Source organism: Drosophila innubila, assembly GCF_004354385.1.
Source record: "Drosophila innubila isolate TH190305 chromosome 2L unlocalized genomic scaffold, UK_Dinn_1.0 4_B_2L, whole genome shotgun sequence".
In the NCBI taxonomy this organism is placed as follows: Eukaryota; Metazoa; Arthropoda; class Insecta; order Diptera; family Drosophilidae; genus Drosophila; species Drosophila innubila.
In genome coordinates this window covers 27,373,594-27,394,016 of record NW_022995372.1, presented here as the reverse complement: position 1 = coordinate 27,394,016, position 20,423 = coordinate 27,373,594, and the positions used below count along the sequence as shown (strand labels likewise).

The 20,423-nt window shown below is 35.9% G+C and overlaps 1 protein-coding gene across 1 annotated transcript; it reads right to left on the bottom strand.

The window, feature by feature from the left end:
- Nucleotides 1-702: 702 nt before the first annotated feature.
- LOC117781462 (dual oxidase) lies at nt 703-19,999 on the bottom strand. Its single transcript, XM_034618226.1, has 11 exons — nt 19,938-19,999; nt 16,804-17,238; nt 9,470-9,550; nt 8,876-9,225; nt 8,597-8,801; nt 7,728-8,131; nt 7,393-7,670; nt 3,371-5,143; nt 1,613-2,696; nt 1,417-1,545; nt 703-1,354 (listed from the first exon to the last, which is right to left on the bottom strand). The coding sequence occupies exons 2-11, from the start codon at nt 16,985-16,987 to the stop codon at nt 1,226-1,228; spliced, it is 4,617 nt and encodes a 1,538-aa protein (XP_034474117.1). The 5' UTR covers nt 16,988-17,238; nt 19,938-19,999; the 3' UTR covers nt 703-1,225.
- Between the last annotated feature and the right edge of the window lie 424 nt (nt 20,000-20,423).

Here is a 20,423-nt window from a genome sequence, read left to right as displayed (position 1 = left end):
ATAAAAAACGTCCGACAAAAGTATCGGAAAAGGCGCGCAAAACAAATCACAAAAGGCTCGCAAACAATACATTTGTAAGCTATCGCGAACGAGCGTTTCGCTGCCACAAACTAAGTGACAGATGATTCGTTTTATTATCGTTCGCGGATACGCAACTGAGAGTTTTGCACGTTTTAGATCCGCAAAAGTTATCACTTTTGTAAGCTACCGCAAACGAGCTTTTCGCTGCCAAAGACTGAGCGAGAGGTGATTCATTTTCCTATCGTTCGTGGATCTGAAATCGGACGTTTTGTCCGCAAAAACCCGCAAAGCTATCATTAATGATTCCGTCAAGGAAGTTTTGGCCCACTGGGAGCTTACAAATAATTTGGTCTGCTTGAAATACTGCTTCTCTACTGCTTGCTCAACTGCCGGTTAACTGCTTACCACTGATTTAAACAGTTTTTTTGAATTTGAATTGGATTTCAATCTCTTATACATAAATAAAAACAGATAATTAATACAAAAATAATTGGTATTCATTACGGATTTAAATAACAATTTTAGATTTATAAAATTAACATAAAAAAAACAGTAATTTATTTAACTAATATTTAAAAAAAAAAGTGTTGTGGTTCATGCTAAAATTCTTTTTCGATTTTAATATTTAAATTACTTACCATACAACGTTTTATTGTTATTAACAAAGAAAAGATTCTTTTCTGCGTTGTTTCAATTAAATTGTAAATTTTAATAAATAATGCGAACGGTTTACAAAAACTGATAACAAATCATATTTTTAATAAATACACATGTACACAAACATACAAATACGTATGCGTATAGATATATACATACATATTGTATTTATATAAGTACATATTGAGTAGAGGCCGCTTTCTTGTTGTAGCTAAATATCAATGAAAATTTTCATAATATACTAAGGAAATCTTGACTAAATTATGAACGCAGGCGCATACTTAAAACAAATATAAGATAAGTACAGAATAGAGATACATATTGTTATAGAGGTGTATATAGTATTGTATATGTGTGTGAGAGATAGTTGTAGTTAAATAGAACAAGAGAGGGTCGAGAAATGTGAATTTAAATTCGCTTAAATGCAGAATGAATGAAACTTAATAGATAAACATATTCGTAGAGTTATCCTTTGTCTTAGTATCTTGTGATTGATTTTGTTGTTGTTGTTGGCAGACAATTGTAGAATTATGGAATAGAACAAAACTTAACCAAAGTTCTCGAAATGATGTATAAAATAAGGCAACTTGCGTGTTTTATTCACTTCATCACAGGCAGACATGACGCTTTTTGTAAGCGGTCTGGGACCGCATGAGAAGACGCCTATTTTGGAAACCTGCATAGATTAATTTAATATATTATTTTTATCGATGTCACCGGCATTAATGGGGAGCTTACATAGGAATGCTTCTTCTGCACAAACTTGAGAAAACTGGACATGTCAGGACGTCCGAAATGATTAACCGCCTTCAGACCTGTAAAAATGGAGGTTTTCGAGAGGCGCTGAAAGTGGTTCTCACAGATGTACTAAAAGAAACAGAGCATTAATAAAAAATTAGATGGATTTAAATTTTCAAATCTAATCAAGACTCACCAGCATCGTTGTTCTTAGATCGAATTTGTGAAAGAATTGGGTTATAAAGATGTGAATCTCGAGCACATTTGTTACATCCTTCTTCTCCACATCGCGCAGCACATCGATGAACCACTCGAAGTGTTTATGGGATGGGCAAATCCACAGGAAGTATACCTTCTTGCAGGCAACTCCCGAGTAGCGATTGGTGCTGGTGCCAAAGACCAGATCGTTCAGTATTGAAGCGTAGGGCGTGACACCAATGCCACCGCCCACCATGACAGCCACCTCGAACTTATACCAATCCTGATTGCCGCCCCCAAACGGACCCTCTATGCGTATCTTGGGCTGCTCCTCGGGATTGTAATTGCATGGATCAAAATAATTACGCAGCTTCCACGTCCAGGGGCCTTGAGCTTTGATGTGACAACTCAGACAGTTCTCATGTGGCGCCGAAGTCAATGTGAAGCTGTGCATCTCATTGGGTCTAAAGGCGGTGCAAGATAGACGCACCCATTGACCCGATAAATACTTTAGATTGGGAGGCCTGTAGAACTTGATTTTGATCACATCCGAGGGCAATAAATCTGTCTCGATGACATCCAAGGCCATATATTTGGTGCGCAGTGAAACAATCTTGTCCAGGGTGTAAACAATGCCAGGTCCCAGAAAGAACATCCAGAAACGTGGCGGACCAGTCAATCGTGCCAATCCATGAACCAGACTCAGCAAATAGAGTCCAATGTAGAGTGTGTGCATGTTCCAGAAGAAATTATAAGCCCTCTTCCGTATGGTCGGATGGGCAAACACAAAAATGATACACATTATGATAAAAAGCAAGACTCCCGTTGTGCCAGTTACAGTCTGGAAGAGCCAGAAGGTAATATCCGGCTTATAGTCGGAGGCAAAGTGCACTTCCCGCGTGAGACAACGGAGATTCTCATGAGACTGTGTGGACACATGATAAAAGTTGACAATGTGTCCAATCGTATGGAGAACTGAGAAGAACAACGCTGTGCAGGCTGCAATCTTATGGAACTGAATGTGTGAGTCTAAAGGAATGTACTGTTGTATTGGGAACTCCTTCAGTTTTGTGATGAGATTTCTGGAATCAGTACAAAATATTTATTGATTACAAATAGTTTTAAGGATGACATTTAAGCTATAACAGTATTTTAATATTAAACACAATTATATTAAATTATAACTGCTTGCTTTTATTTTTTAATATCAGCGGCTCTATACAGTTTTGGAAGATTTTCGGTTGCTTTCGATTTCTCTGGCAAGTTTATGACGTATTTGGAAATAAACGATTTGCATTCCCATCCCATTTAATGAAATCAGACTCCGTGATAAGCATTACAAAAATAACATTATGATCCTAATGTAGTCCTAAAGCGTTGACATCCCATAATCTATACATTGATCATATTTACCTCAAGCAAAATAAGTAATGAGTTGTTTTTAATAATCTTTTAACTATTAATAATAAAAATAATAATCATTTATAATTAATGAAATGTCATATGATTATATCAAACATTAACCGAGAATTATTTTAAAGTCAGGTAGGGAACAGATTATTTGAAAATTTAAATACACCTTGATTGACGTCTTATATATTTCAAAATAAATGATATTTAATATTATGGGGTATATTTAACATAGATTTCTTTGGCATTATATACAACAAAATTGGATAATAATTTGCTTGCTTTCATTTATAGAATTATAATAAGAAAATGTAGGATGAACAGTTTTCAGGTCAAGAGTACTTACCGTGACATGGTCAACAAGAGCAGAGAATAGCAGAATGACAGGGAAGCCGCTGATCCTCTCGTGATAGCAATGCCCACGCCCATAATATGCCGCAGATCCGTGTGTTCGGCCATAAAGGAATAGTGTATGAAACGTTCCACGAAGAGCACAATGGTGACCACATAGAATAAGAATAGATAGAAGATGTTCTGACGATTCTCCTCCAAAAATGTTATGTAGGCATCCCATTTGGAGAGCAGCCAATGACGTGGCTTATCCTGCATGGGCTCAATGTTGAACGAGGTCATGCGGGCAACATTTGTGGAGGTGTCGAGAAAGTTTTGCTTGGCACCTTTGCAATCCAAGCCAATGGCCACAAAGTCACCCTTGTACTCCTTCATCATGAGCTTAAAGTCCTGATAGGTGAGATGATTCTTATGCTCGAGTCCGACATCCTGGAACATGCCATCGATCAGTTCGGTGACCTGATCATCGCCCAGGCTGGTGGTGCGAGCAATCTCGACCAGGGAACGCATCATCTCACTCAGTTCCCCTTTGTCGATGACTCCGTTGCGATCATTGTCGCACATGTCAAAGATGATGCGCAGCTTGTCATCCGTTTTGCCCCGTGAGAATAGCACCACGGTTTCGAGAAACTCCTGGAAACTAATCCTTCCATCTTGATCCTTGTCCACAATGTTGAACATCTTGCGAACAAACATATCGTTGGGTTTCATGCCCAGTGCAGCGGCAAACTCCGCCTTGGACAAGCTGGTTCTCATTACGGTCATCACTTCGCCATCGCTGGACGCATCCGAGCGACGCCTCCGCTCACCCGGGCGGAGGCCAAAGGTCAACGCATAGGCCTCTCTGAAGAAGTACTCCAATCGCTTCTGGCGTCGCTCTCGGGTCTCAGCTCGAGCTAACATGATGTCCCGATTCACCTCCATTAAAGTCATTTCCTTTTTGTGCAGCAGCAAGAAATCCTCCAGTTTCTTGACAAACTTTCGCCGTGCTCCATAGGACTCGAGTTCTAGAACCAGATCATGATCGCTGGGTACACGCAGCAGAATGTAAGGCTTCTTCTTGATATGATTCGTGGCCGATTCCTCCACACTGACAACATCCACATGTTGTAGGCTGAATGTGCGCAGTTTTTCACCCTTGCGATCCACTGTGTAAATCGCCGCCTCTGGGCCAAACTTCACAGTCACCAGTCGCTTGTGATTTGCATGTAACCACTCACGGGCCAACATCTTGTCCACCGATCCCTTCTGCTGTGGTGCACGTAATGCTTCCTGCCGTATCTTCAATCTTCTTCGCTTGCTATTCTGCAACTTGACCACACAGTAGCCAGCACCGGCACAGAGTATGGGAACAAATCCGAGGAAAACACAGACATAGATAAACATCAACTCGGAGCCGGAGAAGTAATCGTAGCCTTCCAAATAGTTGCAGGGTTCCAGCTCAGTGGCATTCAGTTGCATCGGCTGGGGACAGGGATCTCCTGTGTGGAACATGAACACATCCCGTTGTATCTCATCCTCGGCAATATCCGTACTATTCACAATGATGTCATAGAGCGTGATCTTCCGTAGCTCAGCTATTTCTTCGGCCGTAAAGATGCCATTGCGTTCGTTTTCGAACCAGAAACGATCTGAATCACGCAAACGTTGAAACTGCTCCTTGATCACATTGGTGAAAAGCTCGCCTGGCTGACCATAAGATTCTAGCATGCCTCCCACATAGACATCAACATCGTCCAGCTGATTGTTGTAGGCCTCCTTGAGCATACTGGAGATTAAATAAAACATTACAATTGTTAATAATCAAGGCTGCAAACCGGTTCTAAACCGAACCTCTCAGAACAGGTTCGGTTCGAGTTTTTAAGCAGCATGAAATCGATAGTAAACCAAACCCTTGAAATTATTTACTCCACGAACCCAAACCTAAACCGAATCGCTTAGAAAAAATAAAAGTTCGGTTAAAAAAAAAAACAAGTGGGAAAAGTTATAGTCGAGATCCCGACTATAGGATACCCGTTACTTAACTTAAATATGTAAAAAAGTATTTTTTTAAGAATTTTTTTTTAATGAAAAAAGGATTTTGTTATTATTAATTTTTGTTATTTTAAATTAGCAACTTCTTCATGTTTATAATTTTTCTAAATGTCAATCCCCTTGGTTAGCGACCTCTCTATATGGTAACCGGTGACTTGACACGCTCAACAACATACTACACTTGCATAAATGCAAGGAGTATGCTCAATACGATTCGATAGATGCCAGTTCCATCATTATTGAAGATTCATCGGTGCCATTTGGGTTGAGTCGAGTAGCGATTCAAGCCGAATGTCATATTTGCGTCGTCAGAACCAGTTGAGTATTATTTGATGCATTTTTGTTGTCTAACAATATTAAAACTATTGCATACTCTAAGGAGCTAATTTTGTTTCAAGAGCTTCGGCACGTTAATACTGCTGTTCTACTTGTCCGATCTTGCTGCGATTTTATAGGATAATAGATAATAGCAACTTGCAACTCTAATACCCACAAAATCGTATTATCTTAAATACTGTGAGTGTGGTGGTTTTTCGCGATTTGCGAGGGCGGAGGGAGGCGTGATAAAAATGTAAGACTAACTTGACATGCGTGGTGTGTAGAGAAATCTGCGAGCCAAATTTGGTTATTCTATCTCTTTTAGACTCTGAGATCCTTTTGTTGAAAGAAATTACTTTGAAAACATTAAATCGCCATAACTGCCATTCTACTTGTCCGATCTTAATGCAATTCAGTGAGATAATAGATAATACTAATAGATAACGTTTTTTTTTACAAAAAAGTATTATCATAAAAACTGTGGGTGTGGTGGTTTTTCGCGATTTTCGGGGGCGGAGGGGGCGTGGCTTAATCTTGAAACAAACTTGATCTGCGTAAGGTATATAGAAATCTGTCTGTCAAATTTGGTTACGCTATCTCTTATAGTCTCTGAGATCCCTTTGTTCAAACAGACGAGCGAAAGGTTTTTCGCTATTTGCGGGGGCGGAGGGGGACGTAGCTTCAATTTGAAACAAACTTGATCTGCGTGGGGTATATAGAAGTCTGTGAGTGAAAGTTTGGTATCTCTATCTCTTATAGTCTCTGAGATCCTTTTGTTCATACGGACGGACGGACGGACAGACGGACAGACGGACAGACACACATGGCTATATCGACTCGGCTATTGATGCTGATCAAGAATATATATACTTTATAGTGTCGGAGATGCCTCCTTCACACAATATACCCTTTTACTTATTTTTTAAGTAACGGGTATAATAATTACATAAATTTTATGGTTTTCTAATATGACTATTTGACACTTCGTATAAAAAGTCATATTAAAATCTTTTAATAAATATAGATTATTATCAAAGTTGAATTAAAATATTAAGCCAATTACTAAATTTTATTAGATTAAAATGTCGAGAAAAATTTATAAAAAAAAGTATTTTTTCGTATGAGATTGAACCAAGCTATGAACCCAAACCTTGAGTTCGCAAACCGAGCCAATGTCTTTCTCTATGGTTCCAACCTTCAAAGCGAACCTTTAATAAAATTTTGGTGGTTAATTAATTATAATAAACAAAACTCGAATGGTTCAGCAATTCAAAAATGCACCCGAAATGATTAAATGTCTTTGTATAAAAGAGTGTACGAACAGACAGACATAAGGAGTATTTTCCTAGTGGCAGTTTACTTGGCTCGAAACGAGCCAGGGATCGAGGTTCAGTGATAATGAGTTCTTAGATTTTGAGTTTCTAATTTTGCTCAAATTACAAATATTCATGTACTCATTTTGCTCAACTTTATAAATCCAGATGTTGTGATTTTTGTAGATTGTGTTTAGTGTGTCCATCTTTATAGAGTTGAACGAACAAAAAGGTTTGTTTAATTCCGTTTGAAGTTTGTCAAGATTTTAGTTTTCAAACTGAAGTGCAAAGGGATGAAAAAACACCACTGGAGAATCATTTAACTCTATGATTATTTTTTCTCGTAACTTACTCCAGCAGCTCCGGTTGAGCTTCAAATAGTTGCGGGTTGATGTCCGTCCAGGTGGCGTGCCTGTGCAGGCCATAAGCTTCTCTGGCTGTATTATAATCGGGCAGACCATTATCTCGTCCACGCATTATATTCAAAGCACCCAAATCGCGACGCGTAAACTCCATGGGTCCAAAGAGTTTGTCACGAACATCGGAACACAAAACAGGATCTTCACGCTCAGAAATCTGTGAGGAGAGACCCATCAGCACCTCCTCGACGCTGGTATCCGTAAAGAATCCCTGCAAAAGATAATGATGAGTATTAGATCGGTTTAGAGAATGGCAGACAATACTTACGCTGGAATCCCACCAAGTGGAGCAGAGTCGTATAGCTGGATAGCCCATTGGAGTCTGCTTAAAATTGCATTCCCCATCGCGTCGATAGATGCCAGGCGGTATCATTGTGTGTCCAAAGCGAAATGCAGCTGCCTGGAATATGTGTCCAATGCCTGGATGAACGTCCTGTTTGTAGCCATCGTATGCTGGTATAGAAGAGCCCAGAAATGCTGGCAAATATTCGTAGACAATCACATTCTGTAAGCTGGCAATCACCGTGTGTCGAGCACGTTGAAAGATATCCTCATCACACCAGGTGGGATTCAGGCGTTTAATGCGCTGCGCCAACGTATTGTGCCAACGCACAAAGAGTATGGCAAAGGAGAGCAAAGCTGGATTCTGATTTGTGCGTGGATCACCCAATACTAGAATATGGGTGCAAAAATTCAAAGGATTAGCCACATTTCTTATTTGTATCTTTCACATCTTTGAGGCCAGCAGGTTGACTTTCATTACAGAAATTGTATTATCAATAATACACTGGTATTTACATAAACAAAGGTCTAGTTAATTAGAACCTAATTATATAATTATGAAAAGACATCAATTTGGTATCATTATTTAATTAGAATCATTTTCTATTTCTTATTTTTGTATTAACACAACCTAAAGCTTTTACGAATTTGTTAAGGAAGTAAAAATTGACTTTTTATAAAAAATTCTTTATTTATCACAGTGTAATCGAGACTAATAAAAAGATTTTATATACTTTTCTACGAATTGAATGTTTGATTCCCAACAAATTTACAATTTCCATATGAGATGAACTTTGTAGATTTTCAATTTCCGAGTATACGACTATAGAATTATATTATTACTATCCCACTTACAAAATAGCCGTTCTGGACTGAGCATCTTCATGACATTGGGCACCGGATTGTTGAAGAGAGGCACCCTCATTGTGTTGCGCACCGGGAGCTTTCCATCCTTCTGGGTGAGGAGGGTGCCGTTGTGAAAGGAACGCATGGCATTGAGCCAAGCCTCGGAGGTGCTGTAAATGAAACTGCCATCAATCCAAGCAGTCATTTGATTTATCTGCGGAGTAGGTTTTATAGCGACATTTGTACACCAGTTTTTGACACACCCCCCACACTGCGTTGACCACCCACCTGTTCCCTTGGCGCATTCGGACTCTGGCCCGTGCTCCGATCATATGCCGCTCTATGGAAGGGTATATATTTGTCGCCGCGACACTCGCGATCGTACATCTCATCACATTTATCAATCTCAATACGATGCATCTCAATGGGACAGCCCGATTCCGAGGCCATTACAATCTCATTGGCCACCACCTGGCCAAAGAAGGCCAGCAATGCGGTTCGATTGAATTTGGAACCAAGTCCATCGCGTCCGCGCATAAAAAGTCGACTCAATCGCCTCGTCGAGGGTCGATTTGCACCTGCCATGGAGTACACCCCGTCTGAGTAGGAGGGCGGTGCCTTGCGCACCAGATGACTATCTGAAAATCATATCCAAATCGCATATAATCACTGTTACTATGTAAATACTAGTATATAATTTATCGTGTTGGTGGTATGCTAATTTCTATGAGTTCGATCAATTGTCGAGCCCTTGCATCTAATTGACGTTCTTTACAGACTAATTTCAATTAGATTGCGCCTTTCAACAACTTTTGAAAGTTGTCGCATTTACATACGGTTATAATTCAATAATTAACAAGTCTGATTATAGGTGCCACATACCTACAGAGCCCCAGTCGGGATGGGCCAGATTATTATACCAGCCATCGTAGCGCTGCTTTTCAGTCTGACTATACATTTTCTCTGGAAATAAAATGAAATCAAAACTTATAATTAGACAAGATTAAAAATAAAATAAACTGTTATTTAATTTAAGTAATATTAATTCACTGAAAGTGTAGGTTGAATGAATTTCTTAAAAAATAAAAGGTATATTTAAAGATATTTTTATTTGTTCAAAATTAAATACGGAGGCCATTTCTATTAATATCCATATCCAGTTAAGGTATGAGTTAACTAATTTATCACTAATATCAATTGCATGGAAATTGGACCCATTTTTGCAATGTCTACTTAAGGAGTCTAATTACTAAGACTTTCGAGAATTAAAAAATATTTAGTATACTTGACTATGGGATACGCTGAGCCTTAAATACTGTTCGGATCGCAGAGGATTTGCTGCCCTTGTAGAACTCTGTACAAATTCTTCGTCTTAATGTTCTTATGCTATATGATGACATATGGTTTACCATTCGGAAACAACTTCTGTAAGAATATATAGGACAAACCCAAAGATATATTTTGTCAGTTTGGTTACCAAAAAAAAAAAAAATTTCATCTTAATAAAACTTGATTTTTGAATGTATAAGACTAGTCCAGATGTACATGCTGTCAGTTTGGTTGTCATATTTTTAATATACTATATTTTTCATACTTAAGATTTATTTTTGAGCAATTGTTCCTATTACAGCTATATGATGAAGTGGTCCGATCAAAAAAAAAAACAAATCAAATTGATCTAGCTTGATCTAGCTCTTTTAATTTCTGATATCATAAGGACGGACGGAAAGAAGGACATACGAACATGTCTATATCGACTATGACAGCTATGTATATATGACTTAATCTGGCTACTGCCAGTTACGCACATTTATTTGTGACAAAGTTAATAGACCCTTGTCCTTTTTTTAAGGTATGCGGTCTAAAAAAATAATATATAAAGTGCTCATTTAAATACAGAGCAGAAAACTCGAATGGTATTCATATTTTAATGAATAACTATATAAGTTCAAATAAATTTAGTAATTGCGAAATAATCGCAAAAGTTGTTTATGGTCACTTTGGCACGCCGATAACTGTCACAATTTATTTAGATTTATTTTGTGGCATTTTTTGCGTGCAAATTACGCATTAAATTGTTCTAGTTAAGATCTTAGAATGCCATAAATGTTGCCACAAACAAAATTACTTACAAGCATTTGAACTAGCCTACTAAGCCAGTTTTTTACATACAAAGTGAGAACGAAAAGATTTTAGATTGTTTAGCTACTGAGTAAATGTGTTTAGTCACTTTAATTGACTGCAAAATTGATTGACTGACGGCCAGGGCTCTAAGCCCCACCCCGTTGACAATATTTAGGCCTTAATTTACATATTTGTCTGAGTTTTAATTGTTAATTGTGTGCGTTAGCATGGTTGTCGTTTTGTTTTGACAAATTGTGCTTTTAAGCTTAATAGTTAATATCTAACATTAGATTTCAGAGTAAAGTTGTTTAGAAAAGAAAATTGAAGAGCTAACTTGTTGAATGGATAAAAATAAAGTAGGAAAAAATGTATTGCTTGAATTAGAGAAAATTAATTAAAGTAAAGATATATAATTGCCAACAAGAATTAAAAACACAATTTTAATTCATTTTTATTAATGTTTTTCATAATCAGAATCTATGAATCATTAAATAAAAAGGTAAAGTCCTTTAGAATCAATCTGACGACTATGTGATGGCCTATAAGTAATCCAACCACTGAATTTTATCCATGTGTGGTCTACAGGAGCAAAAAATAATACATTTTGTTAAGATTATGAACCTTTTTTGAATAGTAATAAGAGAACATTGCACTTAAAAGTATTCCATATTCGCCAAAAAATCGATCGAATAGTTTTGCATTCCCCTCCAGTTTTGAACATTTGTAATTAAATTCAAATCACAGTAAATAGATAGCATCCTCAATTCGAATACATTTTTATTGCAGAATTCCCACCGGTTTTATTTATATCTTGTTAACTAGACTCCCACAAGAGAGATGGTTTACTGTAAACCAGTTCAACAATTAAAGGCAATGGCCGCAACCAAAAACATACTTGGAGCAAGTGATTAAATTAATTTATAATAGTAGTAGAAATCGTTCCGAGTAAAATGACAAATGTATTTGCATCAAAAGGCGCTATGAAACAAAATCGTAATTGGATACAATAAATTCAATTAACGAAAAAATTCGAATTCAATTGAATTCTTTTTTTATAATTATACTTGTATGTAGCGCACTTGAAATGCCAAACGTTTTAACTCGATGATAAAACAAAAGAATCGCAAAATATTTTTGTTTGGACAAAATAACTATTAAAATCATGACGTTGACAGGCATAAGCAAGAGCAACAGTAACAACAACAACAGCAACAACACAGCATGACTGTATTTTGTGCCATTTCGAGAGCATTGCCGCACGTGTGTTGGTGTGAGTGTGAATGTGTTTGGAATGATAGATGGCAACAGCAACTGAGACCTGAGACTATATTTAAACAACACAGCACTGAAGCAACAATCTTCAGAATCAGATCCGGTTAACCAAAAACGTAGCTAGCAAACAACAACAGCAATCAGAGGAGTAGTTACACAGTGAGAGTGAGAAAGAGAGAAGACTCAACGGAAGACTCAGTTCATTTTGGATGACCCACGTACGTATATACATTTGTACATATATATATCTGAATAAACATTGCGTTGGTGGCTTTGGAATGCCAGCGACTAAACACCTGATTCACAGCACTGACTGATCGGACTGACTCGACCGATTTGTGTTTTTGGGGGTAAACATGCACGACATCACGGATTCCCCCCAAATAAAATATGATATACTTAGTTTCATATACTTGTATACGGTTGAAACGATTGTCGGTTTGTTTAATTTTATTCCGTTTCGGGTTCGATCAATTGTCAACAATTTCACGTTTGTTTTCTAAGTCTTTTGATTTGCTTGTGCTGTCGCATGTTTTACTTTCATCTGTTAAGCTAATGCGTGACTTTTGGTGATTAGATCTTATATTGCAAAATAACTTGGGCTGTAACATCACAGTGTATACATGAATACTGTAATTACTATACGTATTGTGTTTATGTGTGGAACATTTTTTTGGGTTAAACCTTTTTACCTAAAATTTACAAACTTTTGCCACAGAATGTTTCTTCTGTTTCAGCCCCGCACTTTCTTGGGGTTGTTTCCAATATTACTGAGAGCATTTTGACAGACAGAGAAGTTTGTTAACAACTATCTCATGATGAATAAAATTGGATCGGAAAATGAGGCCTGTGGTAAGTGAGTCCTTTAACTTGTATAATTTCATCATGACATAACCAAACCTCCCCGAATTGGAAAAGGTGGCAATATTATTGGCGGTTTTCTTAAAATTGTGAACCCTTTAAAAATTTGAAAATATATTACACTAAGCATACAATAAACTAAACTGGCAACACTGTAAAGGAGTTAAGTCATATTTAAAAGCTACTTCAAATTATATATATCAAATGTATTTTTAGTACAGCTTTTTAAGTATGGTTAAGAATAAAAAAAAAATAGATGCAATAATACATATTTGTAGTAAATAAATAATAGAAAACATTTTTTTTTAGGTTTTACCAAACACTTTTAATTATTTTCAACATACTCAGATAAGTTGAGAATTGGCTGAATGGTGATCACTTGAATCGATCTATTAAATAGCTTATGCCATCAAGTGATTTTTGGCCTTAACAAGTAATACAATCAGTTTATTAATGTAACTAAGTAATGAAGCTTTAAATAATTTTAAAAAGTTGACCCAATCAATTTGTCCGAGGCGCCACAAATAAGTTTTCAATTCATTGACACATAAAACATAAAAACATAAAAAGACAATGAAATCTATTTGTTAGCTGTTAATTGGTTGCCAATTTGAGAGTTGGCAAAAATGCGCACATGACTTAATTTTATCTAAAATCAATTAACACCATCCATATATCCCAGGTGCAGGTAGACGACGCCAAACTAAAATTAAAAGCTTAATGAAGCCCAAAAATTCTTTTTCATCTTTTGCGGCTTTAATTAGACAACGAGAAAAAGTAGTCAGAGTCCAAATTGATGGCTAAGAATGCAGTCGCTCCTAAAAGACAAAATGATACCGAACACAAGTCGAGCATTTATTTCATTTAAAGTATTTTGCTTACACGATGTTCATGAATTTTGCTTGGCTGCTAAATATATTTTTTTGATTTTTGGCATTTTAACTTCATTAATCAAAATGCCATTTGTTTAATTAAAATCTCCAATATTGGATATTTTAACATAAATGTAAATAATTAAATCAAATCTGTAAACGAAGGCAACGACTTTCCACTAACAACTTGAAAACTATTTGAAAAAAAAATTTTTTAATATGTTTAATAATTACAGTGATTTTATTTGGTCAAATGGCAATTTATAAAATGACAGAAGAATTTCAAACTAATTGAAATAATTATGGTGGTTGTGGTAAAGCCCCTTTTAAGTATGATAAATACTTAAAAACTGTCTGATTTTGTACAAGCTTGAGATCTCTTATCATAATTTATAAAATTATTGGGATTTTTCATAAATGGAGGATGAAAGAACTTTGTTTAAAAAGTTAATGACTTATAATAACCAACTTGGATTTAAATAATATTTCACAAAACCGCCAATGAAGTTTTAATTACAATAAAAATTTAAATTAACAAAAACAAGACTTTTTTATTACGTTTCTACGTTAGGAATATTTAAAATTAGAGAATATAATAAAATATACATATATTTGTGCTGTAAACTTCCCGTATAATTAGACAATACAAATCACCTGAAGCGATTGCTGAGTTAAATTTATTGTAATTACAACAAATAAACGCATCATAATAGCACAATAAACCGAGCTAACGACTGTTTGACGTCATCCTCGTGAGGAGATCTACAGCTTGCAGTCTAGAGTCTAGACAATGCCCCTCTGTTTCTATGACTGACAGCATATCGGCAGACATGCCAAGATCTCGTGCCTCCAACTGACCGATAAACGACGGTGTCGGTAATTTATTATTCATATTAATACGAGTACGGGTACGGGTACGGGTACGGGTACGGGTACGAGTACCAGTATTTCCTGAGCAGTCGTCTCGGGTGGGGGCAATAGATTCTAAGATGTCTAACTGTTGGAGCCGGTCACGTATGATGTTGAATAAACGGTTAGTGGGCGTGGCAGCATCGAGCACCGTTGAGTCAAATGTCAACGCACGTTCAAACAACCCAGCTAGCTGCTTGGCTGCCTGATTGTTTGGGCTGGTTACTGGTTACTTCGGTTAGTTGTTAACCTCTGCCCTCCGTGTCGCCTTCCTCTCTAAAATATCATGGATCGTTTGATTTGCTTGAAATATTTGCCAATCATTTGATTTATGCACAACAGATCATTTGCCTTTTCTGCTGTTTTTGTTGTTCATCGTAATGAAATTATTGCAAACAATGTGAAATATTAACCATTGTATTTCCTTCTTTCCCCTCTCACCCCTGACACCACATGTGGTACGTTTGGTATGGGGAAGTTAAACATTGGATCACACTTCGAGTCAACCCCTCCCCCCTTACACACACAAAAACAACGTATGCAAATACTTTCGTCCCATCGTTTTGTTTTCCTTTCTTTGCCAATTTCATTATGTATCCCATTAGCACTTGCGTTTTGTTTTCGTTTCACTGATTGGTTAGCACCTCGAATGTGTCTATTAAATTGTTAATAGTGCTATGAAAGAAAGTTGATTTCGATAGAACAGTTCGAATTGGTTTAAATAAGAGATATGTTCAAAATACTGACACAACTGAATATATGCTACACTTGAAAATTATATAATAATAAGTTGTCGATGTCAATTTAAATAATAAACCATCTCGTGATTGATTTTATCCGTTATTTTGAGGTCCCATATTTTAATTTCAATTTAAATATTGGTACCTTTCATACAATAAATAAAATTACTTAAAATATTTTTTTAATTTAATTTAATATTTATAAAATCTCTTCTATTTAAGAAAAACACCGAATATAACCATTCCGTTGTTATTTGGTTAAAGACTCGTCGAACTCTCTTGTCTACAGCTTTAAAACAATATGCATTAGTCAAACATTATTATAGTTCAAGGTATATTACATTGAAATAAAATAATATTATAGACAGTTTGATGCTTAATATTTAACTTTTCTTGAGCTCAACGTTACTCTATTTGTCTTTAGTTCATAAATAATACTTATCGATAATACACTCAAAAATAAATATCATCCTAAAATTAGGTCAGCACTTAATATATAGGTCGCTAAACAACAAAAAACACCAATATTAAATGGTATTTAAATATTTTTTGAGATTTTGGATAAAGATACACAAATGTTTTACTTTAAGATTGAAATGAAATAAAATATGACAATATTTTGTACTAGAAACAAGTACATTTTGGGATAGGTTCAAGATTGCTCTGTACTTAAACTAGTATATTTATTTTAAAATTTCTGGTACTGCGAAAAAGTGATCAGCTTTGAAAATTGCAAGCTCAGTAAGCTTTTGAATATGTTTGTAATTTAATATCCCCTACTTATAGTTAGTACAGAGTTCGTGAATTTGTTTCGGAGTGAACCCAAGAATTAATCCTTTACAATTAATTTAATATACCATACATATTTTAGTCCTTGTATGAGCAGCTTAAAAGTTTTCACCTTGTGATTTAATCTCATTTTCATTCGAATAGTCAGGAAATAATACCGAAACCTTTAACCGAAATTAACCGTTTAATATTGAGTACAGGAAACGAAACCGGAACTGTACCGAAATAAATGTTTTTATAAGAACCGAATACCGAAACGCTTGTACCAGTACGCTTTCGGTACACTTTTCCCAAATTTCTTTATTGTTTTCTATATGTATATCAATTTGCTTTCTATAAAAAAAAACCTTTAAATTTAAGTTGGGTTTGTCTGTTAGTATATTTTTGTTATATAACGTTTAACTATTTGTTGTTTTAATTTAATTTCTGTACCGGTACTGATACCGTTACCAAAGGAAAAAAGCCGAAATAGAACCGTTGTTTCGAAACGTTCCGAAACCGAAGCCGAAGCCGATATTTGTTTCGGTTTGATTCCCTGCGAATAGTTTTTAAAGTTTGTTTCTCATCAAGACAGCCTTGGTGAGCATGCTTTTCTCTATGAAACTTAGCCTAATTGAATTTGTTAAGACATATGCAAAAAAGTACTCACCATAACAATGCACAAAGCCCAGACTGAGGCCCAGACTAATCAGCAACAATAGATGGGTGCTGTGAGGGGCAATTGCCCTGGGCCCTCGATGTAGTCTCCAGCTGTCCTGGGTTTTAGTTGTTGTTTGATTTGTGGATTTTGTTGTTGGTGATGCCCGCTGTTGGGGCACGCTTGGAACACTCATATTGATTGCCAAGTACTGCTATTGTTATAAACAAATTCGTTGGCTTGCGAATTGTATTGTGAAATTAATTAAACAAACTATGTATAGCACTGAAGGGGGTCGCTCACTCGCTCGATCACTTGGAGCGCCTTAATTTTGCATTATATTCGAATAGATTTGTATTATCACACGCCACATTGGCTGACTGCTGATTAACACACGTGTGCAATTTTCAATGCTTGCTCATCGTTACCAGGGAATTCTATTTAGCACTGCAAATGACAAAATTTATATTAACGACTCTGATTCATTTCGAATTGTATTTATAACTGCCGGCGGATTTAACAAAACAGTCGTGACTCGTGTGGCACTAAAATTGATTTTTAAATGTATTTTTTTTATTACTTTATTTAGTTAATTTAGTTTAGCATAACACGCTCGAATATTTTGTATATTTTTGTTTTGTAATAAATTTTACATATATATTAATACAGATGTAAAATGGTGGACTTATTATTATTTATTAAATTCACTGTTGTTTGACAACGATTTCTATAACTGATGGAATATCACGTATGTATTTACATAAAATTTTCACAGTTGTCAATAAATTTCCAACAATTCTAAAAATTTTTAAAATAATCGTCGATAACAAAAAGAAGATAAAGTACGGAATTTTCAAAATACCGATATAACTCAGTTAAGCTGTATTTTCCATAATTGTTAAAACATTATTGATAAATATAAACTTAAAGGAAAAATATATTTAAGTGCCTTAAAAAACTACCACACCAAAAAAATCAACTATACAAAAGGCTTAAGTAAATGACGAAATGGTTCGTTAATGTTTGAAATTAATTATATTGCATAAAGTAAGTAAAGCAGAAAAAACGCGTTTTTTTAATGCAATGTGTACAGCAAAATAATCGGCAAGTCAACCCACAAAAAGTTTAAAAAAAAAAACTCAGATATATAAGTAAAATAAACGGAATTACCCACAAAACAATTGACCTTCTGCAAGCTTACAAACAAAACCGACAACCGACAAACGTCTATTAGTCATAATCGACAATAGTCGAGACGTCGAGAAAGAAGCCGAAAAACCAACAGCATAAGACAACAAAGCAATAAAAAATTCATAGAGAAGAAAAATAACAAAACCCATTGCACAACTGTAAACAATTAACAATATAATTTACAACAACAATCATCCCAGCAAAATTAACGAAGTCATAAAGCAAAAAAGACACCCAAGAGCTCAAAATACTTATGAACCGTAAGTAAGTACAATATTTCTCCAGTGGCATTTGTTTAGAAATTATAACAAAACGCAAAGAGGTGGGGGGAAGAGAGTCAAGCGATGAGCTACAGAAACTCAAGAAAGCGTGGAAGAGTTGAACGCGATAATTATAATGGAATGTAAAGAAAAATTACGCGGCTAAACCATAGACAGATAAAGGTTGAATTGGGCGGCTTTTTTTTACCAAAATTTACCTGACGTGCTCTCTGATAATTATTAAATATTTATTTTATAATATTTACACAGTCTTTAAGTCTAATTGATAAGAATGATAAATAAGATTTATACAGTAAAAAAATTTAACTTGTAATAAAATGAGTATTTCAAAATTTATCTCAAATATTATAAATTTTTATTGCTGTTTTTCTAAAAAAAAAAATAATAGAAAAATATCATTATTATGTTAAATAAATTAAATTTAATAATTTAAATTATCTTGCCTTTAGAATTTCTACAATTTTAATTTTAAGTTTGTTTGTTTATATTAAAACAATGGGAGAGCTCAGCAGATAAATTTGAACACCAATCATGATACCTCATTAGAAATCAGAAAATGTAAAAACTGAGGTCTGTATTCCAAAAAATGTATCAAATAATAATTGCTATGAAAATACATGTAAAAAAAAGTTGTAGGCTAGTCTAATAAAAAGCAAGAGATATTACTGACTAAAAAATCTGCTAAATGCCTCCAATTTCAATTCACTTTTATGGCAGTTATACAGATAAGTTGAAGCTATGTAGCACAATTACAATGTAATTAGTTCTAAACTTTCACAGATCCAAATACTCTCGGAAAGCCGACGTTATCCGCTTGGCAACAGTCTTATTTTCCCGACATTGACAAGTATTTTTTTTTTCACACTTGTTAACCGTTACTTGTTACTTCCGTTTATTTAATTTCTGAATTTGGTATTTATTTTATACTTTGGTGATATTTAGTATTATTTAACCATCGCAAAAATTGAGCAACCGACAAGTAAATTTTGTCAATTTTGTTTTTGTAAGCTTTTGTAGTTGTTGCATTGATCAGGCAAAGACTAGGAAGATAATAGAGGTGAAGGAATGAGAAGAAGCCGCAGCAGCCACAAAAATAAACACGAATATAAATTATATTCACGAACGAAAAACGTACATAAGCAACAGACAAGAAGACGAAGCTCCACGCGAACAAAGAAGAGACGAAAGACGAGCCGAAGCCACCGAATTTGCGTGCGTGCAAAAGAGATGGCAGATGGCCAACCGACGAACGACGACCCAAAAAAAGCAACAACACAACAAAGAAGCAACAACAACTGAAAGACTATTAAATGAAAAAAAGCAACAACATGAAAAACGCACACACATTGCAGAGGGTGGAGTATGTACATATTTTCATTTTCTTCTATAGTTTCTTGTTTTTTCTTCAGTTTGCAATTTTCGACAAACAATTTCAACAATTTGCCATCCACATAACTTCGCTTGTCACTTTGCATAGATAAAAACGCGCAGCACACAAATTATAATAACGGTGAAGACGAAACCGAATGGAGCAGTCACAGGCAGAAGCAAAAACAACAGCAATAATAACAACAACAACAGCGCATGCGCGACACGTTTCACATTCACTCTCACTACGAACTGAGAGCGATCCCGTCACACACGTCTCTCTCTCTCTTTCTGTGTCTCTCTCACCAATTTGCTAATGCAGCAGGAGGAGCACTAACGTCCGCAGCGGCCAAGAGTTCGTTGAATACTGAAACTCAGCTGTGCGGCTGGCACCTCAGCTGGTCCCAGGGAGCACATCACAAAATCCATCATCGCCCCCTCTTTGCTCTCTCAAGAAACCGGTCGACAGCGCTCGCGCTCTCTATTAGTTGACTCTCTGCACACCTCCCCACTTCCATGCCGACCAATGTACGGTTTATGCTCCATTTCGTTTGTGTGGCGGACCTGAGCGCTGTGTAGGTCCCCTGATCCGTCTCCATGTCCGCCTCTAAATGAGTTCCGTCATTTTCGACATGACAACGTGTCGTATTAATCATTGCCATGTCAATGTTTCCCACAGGAATCCAACACACACTTTTTGTGTGGGCATTATCAACTGGCCATTTAATCAAAAGAGCGCCAAACCTTGCTGATCTATCCAAAGAGAAAACTGAAGAGTATGCATCTTAAGCT

Excerpts from the sequence above, each read along its gene's own strand:
- LOC117781462 (XM_034618226.1), bottom strand. The coding sequence starts at position 16,987 with ATGAGTGTTCCAAGCGTGCCCCAACAGCGGGCATCACCAACAACAAAA. Across the intron at positions 5,144-7,392 it reads GCTCAACCGGAGCTGCTGGA|TATGCTCAAGGAGGCCTACA; the intron begins GTAAGTTACGAG and ends TTTAATCTCCAG. Across the intron at positions 1,355-1,416 it reads TGCAGAAGAAGCATTCCTAT|GTTTCCAAAATAGGCGTCTT; the intron begins GTAAGCTCCCCA and ends TAATCTATGCAG.